Consider the following 25,636-nt stretch of genomic DNA (forward strand, 5'->3'; position numbering starts at 1 on the left):
ACACCTGGGCAAAAATTCTTCATGCTGAACAAAAGCTACTATGTGCCACATACACAAGCAGCCTCTATTTTTAACTGCCTGAAAACACATCATACTTTGATATGATGGAAGACAGCTGTGAGAACAGCTAAAGCCTGGGGATTTAGTATGTGTGTCCAGAGTGACTACTTCAAGTGTACTTTAATTTCCTCACCACTGCCCACTGTCTTTGTCTGCACTCTGGCTCCACAGGTTCATGGTGACTGATGGGACACTATCATTATGGGATGCAAGTGCAAAAATGTCAAACATTAGCTTTTGTGCGTTACATATGCTCAGGTGGATTTTCTGGATTTGATGACTCCTCACCCAGAAGGCCAAGGCTGTATTTCAGGTGTGACAGTGTCCAATTCAAAGGGACTCCCTGGGGAGTTTTTGGTACCTTACTTAAAACAGCTCTTCCTCAGCAAAGAGTCAACTGCTTTACCTAAAGTACCATAAACTCCCTAACATGAGCAAAGGTACACAAACAGAAAGTGCAGCTAATTCCCACGAACACGTGAGGTGTTAACCGTCTTGCAGAGGGATTGCATTAGCAAATGTGTTTTTACACATAATTTTAAAGCAGTTTGAGCAAGGAGCTTTGTTTCATCTTCAGCACCAGCAATACTAAAATTGACATGCAGAGACGGTCTGTTCACACCACTGGAAGTAAGGGTTACTGAGCTACTTCTCCCAGACATCAGACGTAGCTGTTTAAGTGTTAATAGTTCCCCTTGCTCTCAGTGTTTAATCTGCCCTCCCCGCTTGAGTTAAAGAGCCCAGGGACACAGATCCAATCAATCCCCATACTCAGAGACAAGTATTTTGTTCAGACCATACTCTAATTAAAATTCCTTGCTAGAAAGGCTCCTAGATGTGGCACAAACAATAGTTTTCTCCACCCTGTCAAGCTGCTGCCCTTTGAAACAAGGGACCAAAGTCCCTCCTTTTCACACAGAAATCAGCCTGCCAGACAATAAGAAGTAACTTTCGGTCAAGCCATCTGGAGCAGCTCAGGCTGTACGCAAAGGAAAAAGCTGCCTTTGTTTGCACAGCAATAGGGCAGAATAAAAGGTAGTCCTAACCCAGAACAGCTGCCAAGCAAAAGGCACATTACCCTGGGACATTTTCGGCCACATCAGCAAACCGAGTATCACATGGTTTCAATTATTTTTATCCCAGACAAGAAAAAAAGGCAAGCTTACATGACGTAACGGGAAACAGCTGTAATCGAACTCTGAAGGGCAGCCTCTCTGCTCGCAGCAACAGCTCTGCCATGGTCTTAACTGAAGCTGATCCTGGAATCATCTTAATTTCACTGTAAATGGGACCCGACAGCAGGTTAGGCTGTGGGACACAGGGAGGGATGCATGCCAGAAATTGTTGGCTGGTATGGCACAGGCTCCCAGCAGCTGCCCCTCCGTGGGAGTGGATTGCATGCTAACCTGAAGTGACCTGCTCTCGTGCGTGCTCTCAGAGGTTACTGCCGTTCACGGCTCTGAGCATTCTTGCTCTGATGCAGACAGAAGACTAAGGAAGGGGAGGAGAGGGAGGCAGCATTGTTTAGTTTAGATGGCTGTGATTCTGCTTCAGGGAGAGAATGTTTTTGCCTAGTAGCAGCACTTCAAAGTCAGAGCCAACCAAAAAGCAACCAAGGTAAATTTCTGGTTTAAACCACCCCCTCCCCACCCCCACCACCCTTGTTTTGGACTTCTGACTCACACTAGGCACCCAGGGCTTTTTTCTTAATCCCTTGTTTTACTTGCAAAAACAAACACTTGCAGTCTCTATAATGCCACTCTGCCTCTGCAAATCGCTCTTTATTTTGCCAGACCCTTTCACAGCCAGTGTTGTGATGTCATTGCACTGACTGCCCCACAAGGACCAGAAGACAATCTCTGCCCCAAAAAGCTAGTTAGACAAAGAACAAACAGTAGACTATAGCTACTAATTAAGATTAGAACAGCCACAACATCTCTTCTACATGCCATACACTCACCTCACCCAGAGACCAGCAGATACAACCAAGTAACAACACAGACACGGTTGGCAACTCAATAAAAAAAACTAGAGAGGTGGCAAACCTCCATATGCAGTTTGCAAGGCACCACTAGGCAACAAATGTATAGCAAGTCCAACACTTCTGTCATTGCTGAGAAGGCAAACGCCACAGAAAACGTTTCAATTTCTGCTCCTCCCACAGGGACTCAATCTTTAGCCACACATCAAAAAGTCCTTTGATGTTTGTAACGAAGTGTGAAGGGGTTGCAAAGTGTGTACTGCCTCTACTGACATAGGGAGAATGGCTGTAGGATGGGGGAAAGTTTCAAAACAAGCCGGAGATTTGACTTCGAGCTGCACCCGAGAGACTCTGCTTCCTGTACTTAACCGTAGGCTAAGACAGCAATGACGGTGATGTCTTCTAACACATAAGTGCTCCTTACCTCTTTAACAAGCTTCCCAAGGCTCTCTCTCAAAGCATCCACAGTTTCTGACAGATCCCACAAGGAGGAATTGAAAGAAAGTCGTCTCTGCAGGAAGAGAGGGAAGAAATTTAGAAGTCACTGGAAGGCACAAACAAATTAAACTCTTGTGCACATTCCTGTAAAGGAGAGTAGTAAGCACTGTTTACATAGCGAAGTTCTTGAAGGAGAAGACACGGGTGGCTTTCGGTGCAGCCTTGATCTTAAAATACCCTGGGATTCAATGCTCCACAATGTGATGTAGACAACACTGTTCTTCCTCACAGGTTAGGTACAGAGATGTCATCCCAATAAAATGCAAAATGCATGCAAAGGATGGCTTGGCATTCTAGGTCACAAAACAAGCACTTTTGTAGAAGAGTGCTAAGAAGGGGATAAAAAGTCAATACAAAGGAGGAAAAGACCAGTTGGTATACACAAGCTTTCAGTGGGATCCCACAGATACTAGCTCAGACATGCAGAACTCCTACTGCAGTGTCCATCACCTCCATTATGCAAATCCTCCCATCAGGCCTGGACTTTTTTTATCTAAACCAGGGGTGTACTTTAAAACAACCAGCTTCTGATGACCATCACCATCAGCACAAGATAAAGTCTGACAGGTTTCCAGAAGTGGAAGGCACAGCTTTCAAGAAACTATTTGCTCTAAGGGGTAGTCACACTGAAGACAACTCCTTGTTTCCAGTTGCACATGTAACTGGTAGGCCTGGGTTTTGGTTTGTGAGGTTCTTCTCCCTTTCTGTTCACAAATCTGTATTATCTTGTGGGAAACTTTTGGACACAATCCTTGCTTCAAGGGAATGAAGATCAAGATAATTTCCTAAGATTTCACGTTAGCAGCTACACATTGCAGCATTTGAAAGCATGATAAAGTTACAGCATTGTGACACACAGAGGAACAGCCAAGGCCCTTGATTTTAGCAGACTTTCTTTTGTGCTGAAGCTTTTCATTCCCAGTGTAACTTCTAGAGGCAAAGTCTGGAGGCTTTCACTTGTTCTAGTCGATTTGCTGGAGGGTGGTAAGATCTAGTCAGTGCCAGCTGGTATAACTAGGTACTGTTTCATTGATCTGTTGGGACATTTTAGATCCATCTAACTCTTGAGTGCACAGTTAGTACCTGCTACAAAGTCAGTTGCAAATTCAGGGAGGGTCTCTAACCTCTATGGATTTCTATTAAACACAAACTTTAAGGTTCAGATAAATCAAAACACATCATTAGGCCTAAAAAAAAAGGCAATTAAAACTCTCCACAGTGTAAGACCTTTAAGGCATGTTTAGAGAAATAAAGTCAGTAAACATCAATGCTACATAGCCACACTACCAGTTTAGCAACAAGACGAGGTAGAAAGTCCTAGGTTCTATGCGTAACAGCAGACATGCTTGTTCAGCTCCAGATTCCTCATCAAGCTCTACACAGATTTGTGTTTTTCACTGTATTCTGAGGTGATTCAGGGACAGGGTGGATAAGGAAGAGTTTTCTGATGATACTAATTGGTTCAGAACAGTGAGAAGTCAAAAGTGAATTGTAAAGTATTATTGAATGGCTGCATGCTGACACATAGTTATAAAGTGCCAGATGAAATTCAGTACTGCAAAGTATGTAGGGAGAAGGCAGTTCTAATTTAAGATAACCTTTGATGACTCTGAACTAGCTACTGCCAGTCAGAAAGGGAGATCTTGGAATTACAGTGATAAGACAGACCAACATCAACATAAACTCATGGTGCAATGCTGGTTCTCAAGTACTACATACAATTTTGGATCCTCCATCTCTGAAGGAACACAAATACAGAAAACGACCACAAGTATGATTCATGATAAGAATGACTTCTGAAAGAAGTTCTTTCAGTGGGACCTGTAATGACAGATAGAGATTATAACAGAGGTCTGTAGAATTACAAGTGGGATGGAGAATGGAAATGGGATGATTGCTCATAGCACCTCATCATACCGGGCAAAAAGTGAAAAGATCAGTTTTAAACAAAAGGAGCTACTGCACACAAAACCTAGTCAAAATGGAAAAAAATCAGTAGATATTATGCAATATTGAAGGTACCAAAAGTTAATATGGGCTTGACAAAGGCTTAGAAAAATCCATCAAAGAAAGCTTACCAAGTGCTATTAAACAATAAGATCCCAGCAGCAGCTTAGAAAGTTGCAAGCTACTGAAGAACAGGACATTCAGCTGAGGAAAAACTACTATATACTTGTCCCATGGCTGCATTCTTTCACACGCCTCCATTATCGTCACTGCTGAACTAACTAGCACTCAGGCGACACTGAGCTGAACAGGACTTTGGTCTGACCCAGTATGCAAGTCTTCAGTGATTCAAGGAGTTTGCAAACCTTACCCTGAAATGTGAGGAGAACCCACCTATCCTTTCACACCCCACCATCCTGATCTTTCTTCCCTAAAAAATTCATACTACTCCATTTCTCACTAGAACTTGCAATGATGCCACTGTTATGGAGGGAATTTTTCTTTCTTTACCAGCACCCTTTGCACCCTAAAGCCTACTCAGTGAGCCTCTTACAGGTTGTACCTCCAGAGACAATGACAAAAATCAGTCATAAGTGGCCAGTCATCTTTGTACAGATAAGCATGTAATGAATTTCCCTGGAAAACAATTCTTTGTAGTGGCTCACTCAAATAGTTCATTACATTCATAAGAGCCCTCTAGATTCAGGGCAGCTCCAGTAATACTGGTCCCATCGTGAGTGTCTTTAGTACGTGTCTGGATTACACCTTGACAGGAGGGAGAGGGGAGCAATAGTTTCCAGTGAAATGCTGCAAAAACATCACCTGTCCTTTCCAGGCACACTGTGGAAAGACAAAACTCTACCAGGTTCTGAACAGAGCTACCCTGTACAATTACTGTGTTAGTGGCTGGCAAGTCATGCCTTCCTACAGACTTGTCTTCTGGGGCAGCCAACTTCTTAATACTCTTGAGGTACAGACTGCACTGAATGGACTCTGTGTGCTTGCATGTGCATGCTACAAGACTTGAAACAGAGGCAAATGCTTGAGACTAGAGTTGACTGCACAGTCAAGACAGCCTTGAGTAGGTCCACCTGTCAGCTCCTGCTAGAAGGGATGGACAACACTGTTTCTTTAACATGCAGGAGTGTTTGAACTTTTGACATGTCTTTAACATGCAAACATATGTTTGAAGTGTTGGGGGGTCAAGAATTAAGCCAACGTCATCATACAGCTGTTTCTGCTTAATGAGACCACTATGCCATGATTGCTTTGAAATAGCTATTACAACATTATACTGAACTTAGAAACTTTACACCGAACTTTGCAAAAAAATCACGTGCTTTAAGATTCTACTTGTTTCCTAGGAGTGAAAGTCTCAAGTACAGCTACTTAAAAGCATGATATCACTGTGCTTGACTGAAAACACTCCCAAAACAGCAAGTAAAGCCACAAGTTCAGTTGCAGCATGTATTTACATTAAGAGACCTTTTCTAAAGTAATTTTTCAACTGGAATGCATTTATTATTCAGTGCTTAGTTCACGCTAACCATACGACAAAATACCATTCATATTACAAAGGCAGAAACAATTGGATTTTCATGTGCTCACCCACACTGCTTCAAGGACTACTATAGTACACAAGTCGCAACATATTTATGGCTTATTACAGACCCACACCACTGGAAGTGAGTGTGACAAAGCCCTTCTGAGGCAGCACTGCAGAGATGAAACCCCACAGGACCTACTTTAACTATCTTTGTAACTTAACCTTCCCCTCAAATCATTTTCAAAACTATGGAGATTTGCAGAGGGAAAACTGTCCCACAGACATGTATTTTTATGATATAAGCCAGTCCCCACCCATCACACCACCTTGCTAGCCAGGGGTGCCTATAATCTTTTGCAAACTGAGTAGATCTTTTATGGGAGAACTGCTGGCCTAGCACAGGAAGAAACCTAAAAAGGAAATCTGTGTGCATGAAATCAGAGGTACTGTTTCACTGCTGTTGTCAAATCATATTCTCCTGTCTCACAGTCTCACTGACTACACCCAGTGCAAGGCAAATCTCAAGAAAAGGTGTCCACAAGGGGCTTGTACAAGATGTCCTATCCCCTGTAGTACTTACTGTTGGCCACAAAGCTTCAGAACTGGATGAAGATTAAGATGTGGGTCCTGGAACACAGAATTTTACTTTTTCAAACACTTGTTGCTTCTAGTGGAGTGAAAACTCAGTCAAGAAGAAAAGCCGATCTGCTGCCTTGGTGCCCTGGGATCACTCCCAGGTATTTTGCTGGGTTTTGATCTGAACAGCCCACACTAAATAGGTTCTTACATAAGAAAGATTAAGACGACACATTTTAACCTGCCTGCCATGCCTCTATGTGCCTCTATTTTTTCATCCTAAAGAGCAGGTTAAACTGAAGTCATACAAAGGATCACTGACAGACAGAAATTCTAGTGAAAAATTTTAATGAGAAGTCCTTCTTTGTCTTAAATGTACTACTGCACTTCAGGCAATGCTCAAACTGTTCTGGATAGAACTGATGAGCAGGTATGTAAAAGAAAGTGTTTATTTTTTGCCTGCCTTTAAGAAAACTACCTTAACAGTGTTGTGACATATAGCACTTACGCATTTCACTATGCATGCACTTTTTAAAACTGCTCTGTTCAAACTTTGCTAATAATTACTGTTTTGTGTAGTTACCTAACACATTTATAGCTTCCCTCAGGCTGCCAATCCACACACACTTTGAGCCAGCAGAAACAGGTGTTGGTGTCAGGGTTTCAGCCCCGCTGCCCCCCCCCCCCCCAACCACTTGGTTTTCAAGCCTTAGCCCTCCCCTTCATGTTTCAGCACAAATATGTAAGCATACAATCAGGTCAGTCACTTTTAATCCAGGTGAATTCTGTTATGTAATTTACTGCACTGTCTTACAGAGAGAACAACAAACAGGAATGCACAAGGGCAGGAACAAGCAAGTGGATGCTTACCCGAGTCTTCTGGATTAAAATAGTTCAGGAAACTATAGCCACTCTACTGCCCAGATACCTGAGTGGCAAAACTCCTGGTTTACTAGTCAAACCCTCAGTGTTGGATTTACACAGTTCTTGCACATATTTGCAAGTCCTTTTCACCCCATTTGTGTTGACCCAATCATAATAAGAGATGCTGCCTCTCCATAAATCACAGAATGCTGAGACCAGTGGAGCCCAGGTCCCATTACACGTGCCAAAAACCTGCCTTGAATTGCTGTTGTACCTGCATTTGATTTGGTCCTTACTTTTACTTATTGAAATGCCATGCTGTGAAGTGTATCAAGGGGATCAGGCAAAAAAATTAAAAAAGATCTCTGGACAAATTGTTGGCATTGGTTTATACTATCTACTACTCTGTAGTAGATATATTGCATGCAATCTTCAGTGTGCATGTTCGAGATTTGACCAATCGTGCCTTTAACAAGCTATGTCAAAAGACTCCTTTGTACATTAACAGAGAGTTCCCTCTTGTTCAAAGATGTTACTGCAGGTCAAGGCACTTTTAACCTTTAAAGACACTAAGTTTCAAACATGTTGGTGGTTATCCTGGAGTTAATTTATTAATTCTTCCTGATCACACTGAAGTCAGTTGTTTTTTATTTCACTCACTGATATATAGCAGCAGCTTAAGTGGAGAGTAGCCTGTTACATTTTTCTGAGGAAAACTGTGGACCTGTACAAGACAGTGTACAATACACAGCAGATTTAGAACTGCTGGCTTATGGACTGGAAGCTATTTTACTTTGAAGCCAAGATCATGAGCCAGCTTCTCAGAAGTCCCCCAAAATTGCTCATGATGTCTTTAATCTACTTTGCTCTTGCCAAGTGTCACAGAGTGGCTCATGATTGCTTTCTTTCACCAACAAACAATACAGATGCAACAACACAGATAACATCTACAACTTAGCTGCTTCTGTCAGCTAAGTTGTAGAGACTTCCATAAATGAGAAAACTAACACAGAGTCTCCAGAGGGTCCAGAAGACCCGTACCAAGTTGTAAAATAGCTGGCTATTTTCATCCCCTTCAGGTCCCAAAAATCTAGTATCTGTGAATGACTTAAAGTAAATCCATGCATATACATCTAACTGAACACAAGAAACTGCTTATAGCCTTTCCTTTTCAAACAGCCCATCTTTGTTATGTGGAAAATTTTAGTGCCATTACTTCATCTCTTAACGCTTATGATTACCTTGCTCTTCCAGAAGGAAAGAAAAAATAGAGATGGAGGACACACAGAAAACAGAAGATGAGCTGTGGAGAGAAGTAACTGTGTACTACACAGAAGAGTAACGCGGTCCCAGTACTCGATAATGACCCTTTCTGACTGGAGACAAAGCCACGCAAGTGGTACTTGACTTTCAGCCCTGAAAGGCTCACCAAATCTGGAAACTCACACAACCGAAGTGTTTATTTCTTTCACAGCAGACAATAGAGTGTTTGTTTTAGTGCATAACAAGAGTGGGTTCTATGGTCCCTTTTCTCAACTGATACTTCCAGCACTAACTTCCTCAGACTTTTGTATTTTACCTGATATTGTGAACCTATAACAAAGCATCACTGGGGTTTCCTAGATAAACAGCTAAGTCATCCCCTCAATAATGTATTTTCCTGAATTCTGTTTCAGTGTTTCAATGAATTCTCAATGCAAAACCCATTCAGTTGGTCAATCTTTGACACGGGGCTTTAGAACTTGACTCTTAAACCTGCTCAAAGGTTGCGGCTTGCCACTGGCTAGAAACATGTCAACTCAGTGGACCCATGGTAAGGGCAGACGGTGATGTTTTTAGCACTTAGTATGGGTCAGTCTAACATCTGGGATCATTCCAGCCAAGACACAACATCTGACCAAAACAAAGGAACAACTAAGAGCCTGTTTAACTACACAGCATAAATATTTTCCTCTTGACAAACAACTGCACCACACATGTTTATGCTCTGCAAGTACCACCCTCCAACAGGAAGGGTACAAATGACAGGAAGAAGCAGTATTGTTAACGCTCTAATCATAAAGACCAACTTTCTTGTTTCTTACTGACAATGAACAGTTCACTCCAGAAACATAGAGATTAATTTCTTGATTGGAAGGCCTAGAAAATGTTGCTGTGGCAATGATAGTCTCTCACAGGTGGTATTACTGGACTCACCTGAAGGGGCTTCAAAGGATTCAGGTTAGCACGGAAGGCCTGTTCAGCTGCATGGAGTTTTTCCTTTGGCAAGGTGCAAACAAAGGCATCAGAGTCTGTGGTCGCTGTCTGATTTTGGATTGTAAGAAATTCAGATAATGTCGAGCTGTTGCAGAGATCTTGCAGTCGCATTCGGTAACCAGACACAATGACCTGGAAAAGGGGGCAAAACACACAAGTCTCACTTCACTTAAGATTCATAGAACAAAACTAGTTATCACCTAGACAAAGCGAACCATTTATAACATTTCCAGACAGAAGTCAGAGGCATTTTTCTCTACACGTTGCACAGCCCTGACCGTGCACAACTCCATTCCAACAAAAACATGACTAAGTACATGGGGCAGAAGTCCTGGGGAGGCAGGCCTGTCTTCACTTATCCACAAACATGCACAGAGCAGGGGTGATCCTGTCCTCTACAGCAGCCATTTCCTCCAACAGAGGGTACACGCATTGCCTAATCTTTAGTCTTCTGGGAACTGAGCCACAGAAACAAAACAAGGCTTGTGACCAAACACAAGTCTGGCTAATGTATGTGAAGGGCAAGAGACCTATGTCCCAAACTCCTTAGATATATCTGCCAGTCATATTTCCCTGTGCTGTTCTGGATCAAGGTCACCTTCGTCCTTAGCTCTGAAGTATCTTTTTACTAAGTGCTGAAACATTTTCCAGATTTTTGGCAGATAATGTATCAGTGAAAAAAAATTCTCTTACAGGCTGCAACAAGAGATAAGATCATACAGTCTTTCAAAGGCCTACTTTACTTAAGGTTTACTTGCCAATAATCTTTCCTAATGCACAAGCAACCACCTTATGAGAGAAATGTATAAAAATCTCTCTGAATTATCACTAGTCCCTCTCAAACATCACGGCCTAGTTTCTTTTCATAAGGTCAGTTCCAGGATTCAGGTTTGCTGAACAACAAATGTATGTCAAACAGGTGCACACTTCATAAAGGTTATAAACACAAGGAAAATCCAGTTTCTTCCTTTAAAAAAATTTCTTTGCTTTGAGGCTAGACAGAGGGAACAGTTTTACTGTAAATGTACAGGTAACAACAGCTTTACAGTTCATTGCTTCTTCCAGTTAACGGTTCCTGAATCACACTGTTAAGTCTGAAAATTTTCTTATTTTTCAAAACTAAAAGTGCATCAACAATCTAGGGGGGGAAAGTGCACTATGTTCAGAAAAAAAGCAGATGGGGACTGAGAGAAGAGAGAAAAGATTTATAATGCAATACTTGTGCAAACCTTTAACTTTAGTCTGCATCCATATGCCAAAAATACAATGTTTCTATGCTGCACACTCAGCTGAATAAATCTAACAGCTCTTGAATCCTTTTGAAAAAGTTTGGGTGGTTTTTTTTGCAAGCAGAAATACTACCACCATTGTAGCCATGCTGAAAAGGGGATATCCCTGTGCCACTAGAATGAGACTCAGGATGAGTCTAAAGCAGCTTCCCTGGGAGGACATACAGAAAACTAGCTGTACTAGTTATACTGTGTTGACTAGTTGTACTGAGGGAATCCAGCCTCCTCAGCTAGAAGACACAGACTGAGAGAACAATCCCCCTGCAGTCCAAAAGGTGACAGTCAGTGACCTGCTGCATCATACAGACGCACACAAGTCTGTGGGACCAGATGGGATACACCCGAGGGTGCTGAAGGAGCTGGCTGGGGTGCTCGCCAAGCCGCTTTCCATCATTTACCAGCAGTCCTGGCTGACCGGGGAGGTCCGGATTGATTGGAAATTGGCCATTGTGATGCCCAGATATAAGAAAGGTCAGAAGGATGATCTGGGAAATTACAGGCCTGTCAGCTTGACTCTGCTGCTGGGAATCTGATGGAGCAGCTCATCCTGAGTACCATCACACAACACGTGTGGAATAACCAGATGCTCAGGCCCAGTCAGCATGGGTTTATGAAAAGCAGGTCCTGCCTGACAAACCTAATCTCCTTCTACAACAGGGCAACCTGCTTATGGATGAGGGAAAGGCTGTGGATGTTGTTTACCTTGACTTCAGTAAGGCCTTTGACACTGTTTCCCACAGCATTCTCCTGGCAAAACTGGCTGCTCATGGCTTGGATGGACACATGGTTTGCTGGGTAAAAAACTGTCTGGGTGGCTGGGCCCAGAGAGTTGTGGTGAACGGAGTTAAATCCAGTTGGCAGCCGGTCACGAGTGGTGTCCCCCAGGGCTCGGTTTTGGGGCCACTCCTGTTTAACATCTTTATTGATGATCTAGACGAGGGGATCGAGTGCACCCTCAGTCAGTTTGCAGATGACACCCAGTTGGGTGGGAGTGTTGATGTGCTCGAGGGCAGGGAGGCTCTGCAGAGAGACCTGGACAGGCTGGGGCCATGGGCTGAGGCCAACTGGAGGAGTTTCCATAAGGCCAAATGCCGGGGGCTGCCCTTGGGCCACAACAACCCCCAGCAGCACTACAGGCTTGGGGAGGAGTGGCTGGAGAGCTGCCAGTCAGAGAGGGACCTGGAGGTGATGACTGACAGCCAGCTGAACAGGAGCCAGCAGTGTGCCCAGGTGGCCAAGAAGGCCAATGGCATCCTGGCTTGTGTCAGCAATAGCGTGGCCAGCAGGGACAGGGAAGGGATCTGACCCCTGTACTCAGCACTGGGGAGGCCGCCCCTCGATTCCTGTGTTCAGTTTTGGGCCCCTCACTACAAAAAGGACATTGAATGACTCGAGCGTGTCCAGAGAAGGGCAACGAAGCTGGTGCAGGGTCTGGAGCACAGGTCGTACGAGGAGCGGCTGAGGGAACTGGGGGTGTTTAGTCTGGAGAAGAGGAGGCTGAGGGGAGACCTCCTCACCCTCTACAGCTACCTGAAAGGAGGGTGCAGAGAGCTGGGGATGAGCCTCTTTAACCAAGTAACAAGCAATAGGATAAGAGGGAATGGCCTCAAGTCACACCAGGGAAGGTTTAGACTGGATATTAGTAAGTATTTCTTTACAGAAGGGGTTGTTAGGTGTTGGAATGGGCTGCCCAGGGGTCCCCATCCCTGGAGGTGTTTAAGAGTCAGGTTGACATAGTGCTTAGGGATATGTTGTAGTTGAGAATTGTCAATGTTAGGTTAGTGATTGGACTAGGTGCTCTTCAAAGTCTTTTCCAATCTAGATGATTCTGTGGTTCTGTGAAGAGTAGCGTCTCCCAGTGCTTCCGTGCTCACTCAAAAAAGTGAAGGTGAACAATCCTTCCACTACCTGCTGTGTCTGTCCACATTTTTCACTCATATTTTAAGCTCTTTTGGAGAAAAGCTGATCTTTTCAAACACATTGAGTTTCACTGCATGTGATCCTAGAACAAAGGCCCTGCCTACCTGCCCCAAACTAAAATACCCAGTCACATCAAGCCAATTCTCTGTAACCACATCAAGTCATCTGAAGCCATGGTGTCTTCATATATTCTATATTACTATTTAAGTCCCCTAAGGACTCTCAAAATCCCAGTCTCATGTCTGAAAGTCACAGGTGACTTTTCTGCTCACAGGTCACATTGTTCTCTCTTGGGACTGTCCCTGCTGTACGAAACAGGGACATTCGTTCCAGGTAGCATATGCCCTGGCTGTTACTATTTATTCCTCACTGCCATTCAATGTGTCATGCTGCAGTCCTGGTCCAGGACCTTACTGTGCCCCGGCATCTTTTCACTAGGATAGGAACTACTCCTGCCATCCAAGCCACGTTACAGCTGTCCGGCCATGCCTAGACAATGGCAGCATACTAGACTTTATTAGATAGTTACCCTCCCCACTGATGATCCAGGCTCCTTTCAAACCCAGCAGACACCCTTCTGAGCACACCTACACTGGAGAAATGCAAGGTTGAGCCTCTCTGCCCCAGGAAGCAATGTGCCCATCAAGACAAGGCTTCAGCCATTTTTCTGTATTTGCACTGTATTCAGTATGCTGGATACATGGACCCTGCTTGGCATGCTGAAGTACTGTCACTACAGTAACACCAATGAACAACAGCCCCATCTCCTTGGTGATTTCAGTTCCTTGCTTGCAAATCGTAACTTCTGGGTTTGTTGAACAATCACAGCACACTAAATGACTTCAAGAGAAGGTTGATTTGCTGTGAGAGGTTTGCATACTCTGAATAGGCCCTTCTATATGTGAATGAAGCTGTGACCCACTCATACAGTCAGAGACTAAACAACTATTGCCTATTAACACTGCAGTCACGCAGCTCAGCAGTGAGGTCAGATCTTCACCCCAGATCTCCAGCAAAATCAAAAGGGGTCCATTTTGTAAGTCAGATAAAGTAATTTTGCAGGAAGAGAGAGCTCTGCCTCTCAGTTATTATCTGTATTAGAAAAGTGCCCAAAGAAAGATTTGGTGGGCCTTTTCCCTCCTCTGCAGCTTACTACTCTGGTGCTTAGATTAGCTCTTCTTGCCATCCCAGAGCACAAACCACTGCTAAGACTAAACAACTCCCAGTTTCCTGGCAGAATGAACACAAGAATTACACAAACAAGAACAAAGCTTAACACATTCAAGCAAGAACTAGCCAACTGATTACTCCTTTACCACCCTTTAGATACATTATGTAGGTAAAATCTAAGCTTTTCTTCTCTTTCCACTGGCTTTGCTATATACAACCAATAAAATATGGCAGTCACACAACTTAAGGTCAGAGCTAGCTTTTTTGCTTCCTTATCTTTCTGCCTTTCCATCAGCTTAGGGAGAATGACTATGTTGTTGTTGCTGAAGCTTTCTAGTTATCCTTGCAGAACTATCTGTAGCATGATTCTGTTTTAATCTGTCATGAATTTCAGGCAAACTGGTATCAAGTAAAACACAAACCTGCAGCCTAAAATCGGTAAGATTTTTTTTCCACTTTTTTTAGTAGAACATATCCTTAACTTGTAGAATTAAACTGCACTGAAACAGATGGCTTGATAGAATTCACTGCAGAATGAGACAATGCATGTGAAGGGGGACAGCATCTGTAACTACATGAAAACAAAGTCTGAAAGGACTATTATTCAACTCTACTTCAAAGAAAAGATCCGATCTGGAGTTGGGAAGCAGAATGGATTTCCTCCTCCTTTTGTACATCACCTTTTGCACCGCTGAAGCAACCAATTCTGACTTCTGCATTAGAAAGGATGCTGGTGGACTCATTAATTCAGCCTACCAAAAACCATGTTCTTGAGTTTAACAATGGCAGACAGCCATCCCAAGACAGGGGCTCCATCCCACTGTCACCTCTGTCTATGTTTATGAAGACACATATGGGAGTACTTAGGAGTTTCATCTAAAATGGATGTCCTCTAAAAAGGACTCTCTTTACTGCACAATATTAAAGTTTACTGTCTGTCTTCAAGAGTCAGCCAGAAACTGGAGAAGCATGCCTCCTTCCACTGCACAAGAATCTAAGGCAAAGCAACACAAAGAAACTCCGCTCCAGTCCATGCTGAGTGACTAACCAACCACCCCACTTTTATTTCTAATCAAAGTAAAACGATTTGAACACCACTAGCAACCTAATTAGTGTTTTATTTTGGTAAAACAACAACAACAACAACAAAAAAGGACAAAAAACAACAACAGGAAAGAAGGAATTTGGTTTAGTTTGAAGGGTATGAAGCTATTTTCTTATACAGATCAAAACATTTGCACATGGGTCTTAGCATTCTTTTATAGCTTACAAACAAATAGGACAGTAAATTGAGGGCAAGAGAGAAGAGAGAAGCAGGGATTACATTTTCCTCTGTGTTTGTACAACACCTAGCACACAGGGGTCCTGCACTGTGGATCTTGCCACTATGATTAAACAAACAATAGACATGCATTATGTTAGTCATTGAAAGTGCTCTTTACCCGCTGGAGGTTGACCTCTGCATCCAGTAGCTCCTCTACTGTGGATGATGGCATGGACACATTATGATGGAGGAAGTCTGAGAACGTCTCATTGTCAACCAGGAAATCCCGAAGTTTCAAGTCTGCAAAGTATCAAAACAAGCAACATTCTGGTCAGGGCAAAGCCAAAAGGAAACTCATGTGAGAGCTCTGAACAGGAAAAGCAAAGCTGATAAATGAAGGAGACAGAATTACACAAACCACAGCTCAAAGGGAGAAGAGGAGCTGCTGGCAAAGTGCTCTGAAAACTTGGCAGCTTTCAGAGATGCCAATCCATGATGTCTTGATCTCAAAAAAATTAACCTTTAAGAACAACTCTCTAACATAATTTCTTCAGGTCTACTTGTGCATACATGCACAGAAGCAGCAAGCAAGGTACAGCAAGCCGCTCCCCTCATCCAGGGTGAAATCTACTCTAGCGATAGCCTTGCACAAAGATTCAGCTTCACTTAATCCCTGTGTTGTTACTGAACACGGGACTGAGCTAAGGAATTTACTAATCTGTATTTAATTATGTTAATAGTAAATATACTCATTACCATAGATTTCCAAGTTTGATGCAGATACGATACAGAATCACACACACACACATCTAGGAAGCAAGTTTGACCATGCAGCAGAATTTCTGGAAATGATCTTTAACTACCATTTTTTCCTAAAAGCTTCACCTTCTGAAGCTACTGGTGTTTCCATTCCTGGCTTTAAAGCAAATTCGTATCACTGTCACAGAAGAGAGGAGCCATATGAAAATTATGATTCAGGTACACTACTAAAGTTTACAAACCTGAAGCTTAAGCAACTGACCCTCACACTGTTTTGGTGGTTTGGGTGGTTTTTTTCAAGAGAGAGAGGACAATTCTATCTTTACTATGCTTAAATAAGCAACTGTGAAGAAAGTAGCTATGCCAGAAGGAGCTGAGCATAAGTCTCATGGCATTTAGTGGGGTGAAGATTTCCAGGCTAAGCCAAGACAGCCAGCTAGGTGTCAACACTGCTTTTTCTACCCTAGGAGGAGAGGATGCTGAAGCCCATGGCAAACGGTGGAAAAGATGAGATCTAAAGAGAAAGTAATGCAAGAGAGCCCCAAGAGTTTGTACCTAACCCCTCCTATAAGGAACAGCTGTAACAGAACATATTTTTTCCCTCTTACATGTTTTTTGCTTAGCTTGGTGGTGATATTCTCAAGAAAGCCCAACACCCAGGAAAAAGCATGCTGAGCACTCAGGGTGCCACTGGTGGTAACAGGGAGGCTGGTGTCCCGGGTGTCACTTCTGCTTCCCGGGGCCCAAGACTGGCAGAGCAGCAGTGAAGGGAGGAAACCACGCGCTCTGCTCTGGCCACAAGAAGCACATGGGGGTTACTGACGGTCATTGCTCCCTCATCTACATATCCAGTTACAAATTCCCTGTTGCCTTTTTGTTCCACACGAAAAAGTAAATCACTCCCTCTGCTGAGGCCATACGGAGGTTACTCTGGGACAAAAGCTTCTCCCTTGTCCTCCTCCCTTCCCCTCAGCAGGATCACTGAGCAATATACCACTTCTGACCACAGTGTACAGATACCCCACTGCACCCTGTCACCCAAATCAAGGCCCATCCTTTCTCCCAGCCCGGGGAAAATTATAGGAAAAGAGCTGGCTCCTGCAGTAACAAAACCTTTTTTTTTTTTTTCCAGCAGAGGCTAAAGCACCCTGCTTCACCACAACTTCACAACACCACAAAGTTCCCTCCACCCTGATTCCTTGGTGACTTCCCAAATGTGCTGAACTCCCCAAACACTTCTGCAGCTTGTTTATTTTTTGTTGAGATCATCAACAGTTCAGAAACTCAGATGGACAAAGGGGTAGCTGGCTGAAGGCACACTGGCATGCAGAGATCGGATGTTTGCAAGCTTTTTCATTTAAGCTGTCCTCATTTAGAATATTTTTCTATTTCCTCTTAAAGGGCCACACACACCTTTAAAAAATAAAACATAACCAAGCAATAATTCTCCCACTTTTCTGTTTCCTCATTGCTGTTTTGCTTTTGGGTTTACCTAAAGCTTTTTTGTTTGGGGGTTTTCTGCCACATGGAAACAGGATTTTCTTGGTGGGGGAGATACTCAACCTGAACTACATTGGGATTCCTGCTGGCCTGTCTGTAAAAATGATGGCAAGTAACAAAGAGTCTGCCATCTTCCAGAGCTGTAATTAACCAGCACAGCTTTAACAGGACATTTGTCCCTGCCTTTTTTATCATGCCAAGCATCTTCAGACTTGCTCAGCACTAGAATTTGCTGAAAATAGAAGCTGCCTTGCAAGGCAAATGCTACAACATCTGAAGGAGTTTTCATCATCATTTGGAGGAAAACACGAAGGGAACAGAATGTAAAGTTACCAAAACTGCTTGTGGAACAATGCTTGACTTCCAGACGGCTGGTCATGAACCTGTGCTTGCAGGTCATAACCCTCATCTGCCCAAGACCACACATGGAAGCTCTAGGAGACCAAGAGACTGAATCCCAACACATGGTCTCACTGCGATGCCCTAAGCAAATAGCCAGCCTCTCCTACCACGCATTTTCTCCCCCACCCCATCTGGTCCTACTTGAAGCACTTGTGGCTCTGTCTTACGCAATCCCCCTCAATCATGGAGGCATGCATAATAACTTGCACATGAAACCACAGAGAAGTACCAAACACTGCAATCAGTCTAAATCCCTGCCCTGGATACTTCCAGAAGACAAGAGTTAATAGAGATTTCCTCTTGAAAACAGCCATTCTCCTTCAAGACTGCCTTTGCCCTCTAGGGCCTAAGGAAATTCAAGAGCATTAGTTAAAAGAACTCCTCCAAAAAGAGAACACAAAAGAAACAGGCAAGTCTTTTGAATGTTAATACCAAGCTTACCTAGTAATACAAACATTTGGAGTAGAACAACACATTTTACAACCAGAGACCTACTACTAAAATATTTTCCTGCCATAAAAGCTCAGACACACCATCAAGTTATTAAAAAAATGTGAGGCAAGCTGTGTCAGCTCAAATGTGATTTAACTTGTGCATCTTCTCTCACACTTGAGACTGACCAACAGCATTGATATGGTTAGCTATTGCAAGCCGGCTGGCACAGAGTAATGCACCTGCAGGCCTGGACAGCGCATCAGGGAGAATCTCTCCACATACTTTCATTGACATGGACATGCAGCCTTTGCTTCCCTCTATTCAACAGAAAACCAGGGGAACGGCAGTCCTACAGGTTCCTCTCATCACCAGCACAGCATATGGCCTCCTGGTCAGAACCTCAGGTCCCAGCAACCAAGACAAGCCCTGCACACAAATGTGGAGATGAACCTGAGGTCAGACCGAGCAACCACGCTCAAAGACAGTCTTGTGGTTTAAACCTGGCCAGCAGCCAAACACCACACAGCCACTTGTTCATGCTGCCCTGCCAGGGGGGTGGGGGAGCATTGGAGGGATAAAGGCAATGAGATTCATAGGTTGATATAAAAACAATTTAGTAGTTGAAATAATATAAATAATAATAATAGAAAATACAAACAAGTAATGCACAATGCAGTTACTCACCACCTGCCAACCAGTGCCCATTCCGCTCCCAGCTAGTGATCTCAGAGAAGAGAAGATGCCAAAACCACAATCCCAGAAGTGACAGAGAGCTTCCTGGCCAACCCTCACCTATATACTGAGCATGATGTTATATGATATGGAATAGTCCAATGGCCAATTTGAGTCCGCTACTCTCTCCCAGCTTCTTGTGCACCTGCACACTACCAGGACATGGGAAACTGAAAAGTCCTTGATTCCTTAGCAACAACTACGAACAGTGTATTGTCAACATTTTTCTCACTCCAAATCCCATGCTGAATTCAAAACACATCTAGCTAGAAAGATGAAAAATTAGCTCTATCCCAGTCGAAACCAGGACAGGCAGATTTCATGTGAATCATCTCACCGCTTCAGTGGCGGGATGAATGCCTGCAGAAGAAATACTGAGGTAGCCTGTCCTCATGGTAAACTAGTTTTACAGTTTCAGTCCTAATCCCAAGGGAGAAACAACAGAATGTGTAGACAGAGCCTTTGCTTATAAAGCATGCAAATAACCCTCACTTACAGCAGGCCCAGCGGGGCTGCAATACTTCTGTTCTGCCTAACTCCAGCTCAGGCACTATATGGCAACAAAGCAGGAGGCAGTCCCCATCCACATGAAACAAACAGGAAAAGTCCATTTCCTATATGGGGCAGGGAGAATGGTCCTCCCTATGGTCATGTAAGGAAGCCTCCAGAAGAACAGAGAGCTCCCAGAGCTGAAAGACTTTCACAAAACCACCCTTCCTCTCTGAAGTCACAGGTCAAGATTAGACAATCGCATGTGGCATTTCACTGATACTGACTTCATGAAAGACACAGATGTCCTTCATTTCCAGACAGTTCAAACCAACCATGGGGTCTGAATTCTGGTCACAGAAACCAGCAACTTATTTTCAGATTGCAGAGCATCTCCTACAGGACTAACATACTGTTTTAAACCTTTAAGATTTACATTTTCCTGACAGCTCAACCTTTTCCAGCACCTTCATGCCAGAGCGCAGAGCTGGGCTGGTCATTCCTTGCTTGAGAAATCAAATCACTGTGACAATAGAGAAAAAAATCCCCAACCTACTCAATAAGGTCAAGACATCCACAAACTAGTAAAGAATAACAGAACCTCCACACTTCCTACACTACTGGTTAAATTGAACAGCAAACCAAAAAATGTTCATTATAAAAACCAGCAAGTCGGTGCTATGTGTGGTCGCCATTCCATGTAGATCAGAACTGAAACACTGATTGTGCAGTGAAGAAAGCATCCATAGTCCATAAGTTCTCCACAGCCAAAAGTTTTTAGCCTCCTCATTCTAGAAACACACCGCCAGTTACTTTCACAAGCTCAAAAGGTGGCTCAAAGCAGGAAAGAGCAAGAGAAACCACAGCCTGGAACCAGTTTTAATTTGCTGATCTTACTAATTTAGGACATGACAGATCCCAAAGCAAGCAGTGACCATTTTCAGCAATACTGGGATGATACACAGACAAGTTGAACAAAAATGCCTGTGGAGACAGGTTACAGAGCCAGACTATTCTCCTCAAACTTCTCTCCCATTCTTTCTTGCTTCACTTGGAAGCACAGAGGGCTCATACCTTCCTCCAGAAACTTGATGGTACAGTGTTTTTTAAAATTAAACAATAGAGTAAAAAAAAAAAAAAACAAACGGAAATTGTGGCTACAGTTTTCATATCCTGAACACAGTCTTCTAAAAATAAAAGGCATGCAAGCGGTATTTTAACATATTTCAATCCACCGTAGAGTACAAAGTTCACCAGGTCTGACTTCAATTTGTGGGTTTTCTGCCCAAAGGGTTTGTGACCATAATCTACAATAAACCAGATTTTCAGCCAGTTTAAAACTAACAAGCTCAGTGAAAGCTATGTGATAGTCAGACTTACTATTCACTTCCCAGCTTCACATGCCCTAAGTCCCTACAAGGAACTGGGTTAAAGAAGCGGGAAAAGAGTATTCACACTGGAAGTTAATTCAGAAACAAAGAGGAAAGCAGGGCAGTGTGTCCTATCTAGAAACATGACTATCTTCAGGGGATTCACTCACTGATAGAACATGCAAGGCAGAAAACAATTATGTTATTTTCTGCATATCCATTTCAGTTGGAGGATTTACTAGCCTTTGGCTAAGCCAGTCTTCCTCACAGCCAAGCATCAAGGCAAAGGAGAAGCTGGTATTAAATTATGACCCTTTATTTCTCAGAGAGTTGCTCATAGGGCAACCCAATCATTTTCATAACACCAGCATTAAGGCATCACAGCAAGATGAAACAGTGACACAGAACAGGGCATGAGAAGCTTGAGCTTTGTTCTTCAGTCAGCAGGTTTCCACAAGTGCCTGAAGAGACAAGACAGTCAAGTGGGTTCCCAGCACAATACAGTCAGAGGCACCTGTCTCCACCAGTTAATGGAAGGAGCAAAGCAAAGAGGGTCAAGTGACCAAATAACACATTTCCCTCTCCCCACACAAAATGTTGAGATTCACAGCTCCCAGTTGCCCACTCAGATAAAACCACATTTCTATAGCAAGGGAGGTGGGTGTGCAGCACCTCTGTAGCACTCATGCGAGGCCAGTAAATTGGACACCCGTGCCAGACTGACTGTACAGCCTGTCAAGCCTCTGCAACACACTTCACAGTGCCCAGGCACAACCTGAGGACAAGGTCAAGAGGCTCCCCAGCCACACAGGGCTGCGTCACCCAGGCCATCACTCTTCACCAGCCATACTCCCAGCAACAGGAGTTTATGCAGGAAAGAAGCACATGAAGGAGCTGAAGCTGAGACCAAGAGCTGAAGCTCCAGCAGCTGAAAGCATTTACTGATAGAGCACTGTGACCACTACAAGGGCTCTGGCTAGAAACCTCCCTTAGCTTTCAGCAAACTCTCATACAGTGAGAGGACCAGAACAGGCAAATCCAACGCTGATGCAGAATTACCTCATATACTGGAATTCTGAATTAATTTTTCAATGCAGCATCTGGGAAGTATTCCTAAGGAATACCTGATGGGTGCACTTGAACACCTCGAGTAATTTTTATACTCATTACCAATCACTGTGATTTACAGAGATAAGGTATTTGAAGCTACTTTCTAGAAAATTAAAAATGGCTTTCAAACAAATTCAACACTGGAATTGAAGACTGAATGACTTGTGAATTGACAATGATTCAGAGGAAACAGTGAACTAATGCTGAAGCTTGTTACAGGATTGTACCCTACTGAGACAATGACCCCGATCTACAATGTGAAAAGCCAGCCTTTCAGATGCAACAGTGCTGGGTTTGGCAACGCAGCAAATTTTCATCTGCCCTCATTATATTCCTAACTTTGGACAACATGTCCAGAAAGCATAATAAAATAACATTTAAAGTATTTTCTTTTTTTTTTTTTTTTTTAAAGTAATTACTATGTTTTACTTCTCCTTTCCCTATAAGGCACTCTTCCCCCTGTGTGGTGGGAACAGCTCTCAGAGCTGCTTATACCCCTATTGATACTGGCAAGAGCTATAACCGTCCTCTGCACAAGTTGGACAGCTGTACCCTGACTTGCTGACAAGAAATCAAGCTGCTCAGCAGGTCTGTCGTTCAGGATTGGCTAGTGTGAAAATACAAGCCTAATATGCATGCAGTTGAAGTGCTGTTCCTTCTGCAGCCATAGCTTTACCTGTTTTTATGGTAGGCTGCAGCTCTCAGCTGTGTCCATCACACATGTAACGGTGCTGCCTCTACAGACATTAGATAACACTCAAGTGTGCACCCACTTAACCAGAGCCCATCATCTTCATATATTTGCCATGCCAAATGGTGATGCAAGTAGAGAAAAGCCAGCCTGACATCCATCTCCAACAGCTAGGATCTCTCCTGGGAGAAAAGGAAACGTGCAACAGGCCAAGGCCTTCCCTCTCATCTTGGGACTGCAGACACTAGGACCATCTCCATTGCCCTACAAGTCACTATTTCTGCTTAGAAGAGCTTTAAAAATAGCCGCCAACACAATCACTCTAGCAGAAAGCACAGCCAACACTGTGTACTGGTGCATGCACAAGTGACCAGTCCTCGGTTCAGCTTCACTGGGGGTATGTTGGCTTCAAGGAGGCAGAGACCATTTAAACCAGCTGAGATCCCACCTCCAACCCCCATGGAAAGTCAGCAAGAAACACAGGACTCATACCTCAATTTGGGTAGTACTTTGAGTCCCAGATGCCATCAGGGCCCCCTTCTGTATGACACACATGACAGACTGCATCAGAAAGCAAAGACACAAAAAAAGGTGCAGAAGCAAAAGCCACAGCTGGCCACCAGCAGTCCTGCCAGCAAACGCAGTCTGCAGAGCTTCTGTCTATGAAGGGACACACCCAACCACCTGCCTAGTCACTGTGTAACACCATCCCTAGCCACTGTTTAACACCACAGAAGAGATATTCCAGCTTCTTCCCCTGCTGCAAGCCAAACTCTGTTATCAGCAGGCAACTGTGAAATACAGCCTGCCAGTGAAAAACAGAAAAAAATATATTTAGGCTTTTAACGGTGCAAAAAATTTAGCAGGCTTAAAGGAAATATCCTATCTCCATTGTGTTGCTTTAAGCAGCAAATCTCAAGCAGAGCTCCAAATCACATGCAGTTGTAACTGACTGAAAGTTCTCCTGCTATTTTTCACAAAATAAGGACAGCCTTTGGATTGGCTCAGCAGCCACAGACATGACAGACCTCAGATGTGATCAGATACAATATTTCATTACTGCAACAAAATTATTTTCAGGAACATATTTATATGTGTATACAGAACACATTTAAGGCTCTGGAGTAGATGTCTAAAGGTCAAATCCAGCTCAGAAAAAGAAGAGTCATTCTAAAGAGGCAGAAAGTAAGTGTTATGATTAGATTTTGACTGCACTAGAAACATTATGCCTTAATACACAGATTTTAGATGTTTCAAAACATCAACTCAGCCACAGTAAAATACATTAAAAAAAAAATCAGACTGGAAACAAGATGCCATGATCACATCCAGACACATACCACTATTTTAATGGCAAACACTGGTGTGAGCATACAAGCAATGACTTTAAGTTAAACAGAAGTTGAAAGTAAGAGCTGTGACCAAGGAGGACCCCATTCAGAATTCCTTGTACTTGAGCAAGTGACCTTGAGTTCAGTGGAAATTCAAGTCACAGGATAAAACAGGACCAGACATTTTAATCAAATGACCATTACTAACAGCACAAGGGTTTTCATGAGCTGGCTACATGAGCATACATCTGGGAGACTGCTGGTTCAAGTGCAAAAGACACCTACCTATTATCAGAACAATTTCTAAATCCCCAACCAAGCAGACAGACCCTCCGGGTATCATGTTACTTGAAATTTATCACAGCACCAGCTATCTAGTTTGAAAGGCTTCCTCCACAAAACTGGCATGGGTAGTGATGAACCTCAAGTAAAATGGCAGGCAGAATTGCACAGGATCAAAGCACCCTGACTGTCCTGTACATGTATTTGTGTTACCTTACACAGAAAGGCTGATGAGAAAAAAGGTACACCTCCCTTGGGTGTGAAGCGTCACCCTGCCACAGCTCCCTTCCTCTCATCACAAATTCAGGGAACCTGACTCACACCTGACTTTAACACAGTATCAAGTCTGCAGTCAGCAGATAATAGTGGCTTTTGCTTGCCCTATGTTCAGAACAAAACCTGTCACATCTGGATTTAGTGCCAAGTCCAAATGGCCCTCACCTAGCACACAACAGCAGCAGAAGCAACCTCCAGAACAAAGGGTCAAATCAATTCAAGAGGTAGCAAAAAATGCTAAAGATTAACATGGATAAACCAATCATTATAGTCCAATTCGTTTAAGCAGAAACGCTGTCTACTTATGCTGAAAACACACCTACATCTAAATTGATTCAAACTCCCATGTCTGCTCCCTATGTTTCAGTTTAGTTGGTCATTGGGAAGTTATCCTTATAAATAGTAGCTTGGTTTTGCTTTTGAGACTCAAATCCAAAGGAAGGGCAGGAAGAAAAAGCCAAACATCAAGCTTCATCACTAAAACAGGAGACTCTTTTTTCTGCCTAGTTTAGGGCAACCTTTGCAACCATTCAGCCCCATCACTAGTATAAATCTGACAGTTGAGCAACAGTGCTTCAAAATAGTTAAAGAACTTTCTCAATCTTTAAGGAAGACTGAAAAACAAATGCTTAGTAGATATGGACTGCTCAAATTCACATGAAGTCTTGGCTAGAGATCATGACTATTGTATCCTAAGTGCAACATTATACTGCTGGGCACATCAGGATGCTCCCAACAGACCCTGCCTTGATAGTCCGAGGAGCTCAACCTTCAGCATGGTCTTCTTCTGGACTGTCAATATACTAACCACTCCTTCCCTTCAGTACTGACATAACTTGCTGGCTGAAAATACACCTTGGAGTACTTGCACCAGTGTGTCTACTGTGT

At 43.3% G+C, this 25,636-nt stretch overlaps 1 protein-coding gene across 4 annotated transcripts in view; it reads right to left on the reverse strand.

Moving 5' to 3' along the window:
- The window catches only part of ABCA1 (ATP binding cassette subfamily A member 1), a 99,109-nt gene that overhangs the window by 36,155 nt on the left and 37,318 nt on the right, over positions 1 to 25,636 (reverse strand). For 3 of the 4 annotated variants that reach the window (XM_074932582.1, XM_074932583.1, XM_074932581.1), the window contains exons 6-8: positions 15,550 to 15,671; positions 9,669 to 9,860; positions 2,466 to 2,552 (exon numbers count right to left, since the gene is read on the reverse strand). In XM_074932582.1, coding sequence (XP_074788683.1) covers positions 2,466 to 2,552; positions 9,669 to 9,860; positions 15,550 to 15,671 — 401 coding nt within the window. Of the gene's footprint in view, positions 1 to 2,465; positions 2,553 to 6,612; positions 6,683 to 9,668; positions 9,861 to 15,549; positions 15,672 to 25,636 lie in introns of those variants that run through there. The other variant, XM_074932584.1, reaches the window with a different exon arrangement.

Source organism: Athene noctua, chromosome Z (genome assembly GCF_965140245.1).
Source record: "Athene noctua chromosome Z, bAthNoc1.hap1.1, whole genome shotgun sequence".
Classification (NCBI taxonomy): Eukaryota; Metazoa; Chordata; class Aves; order Strigiformes; family Strigidae; genus Athene; species Athene noctua.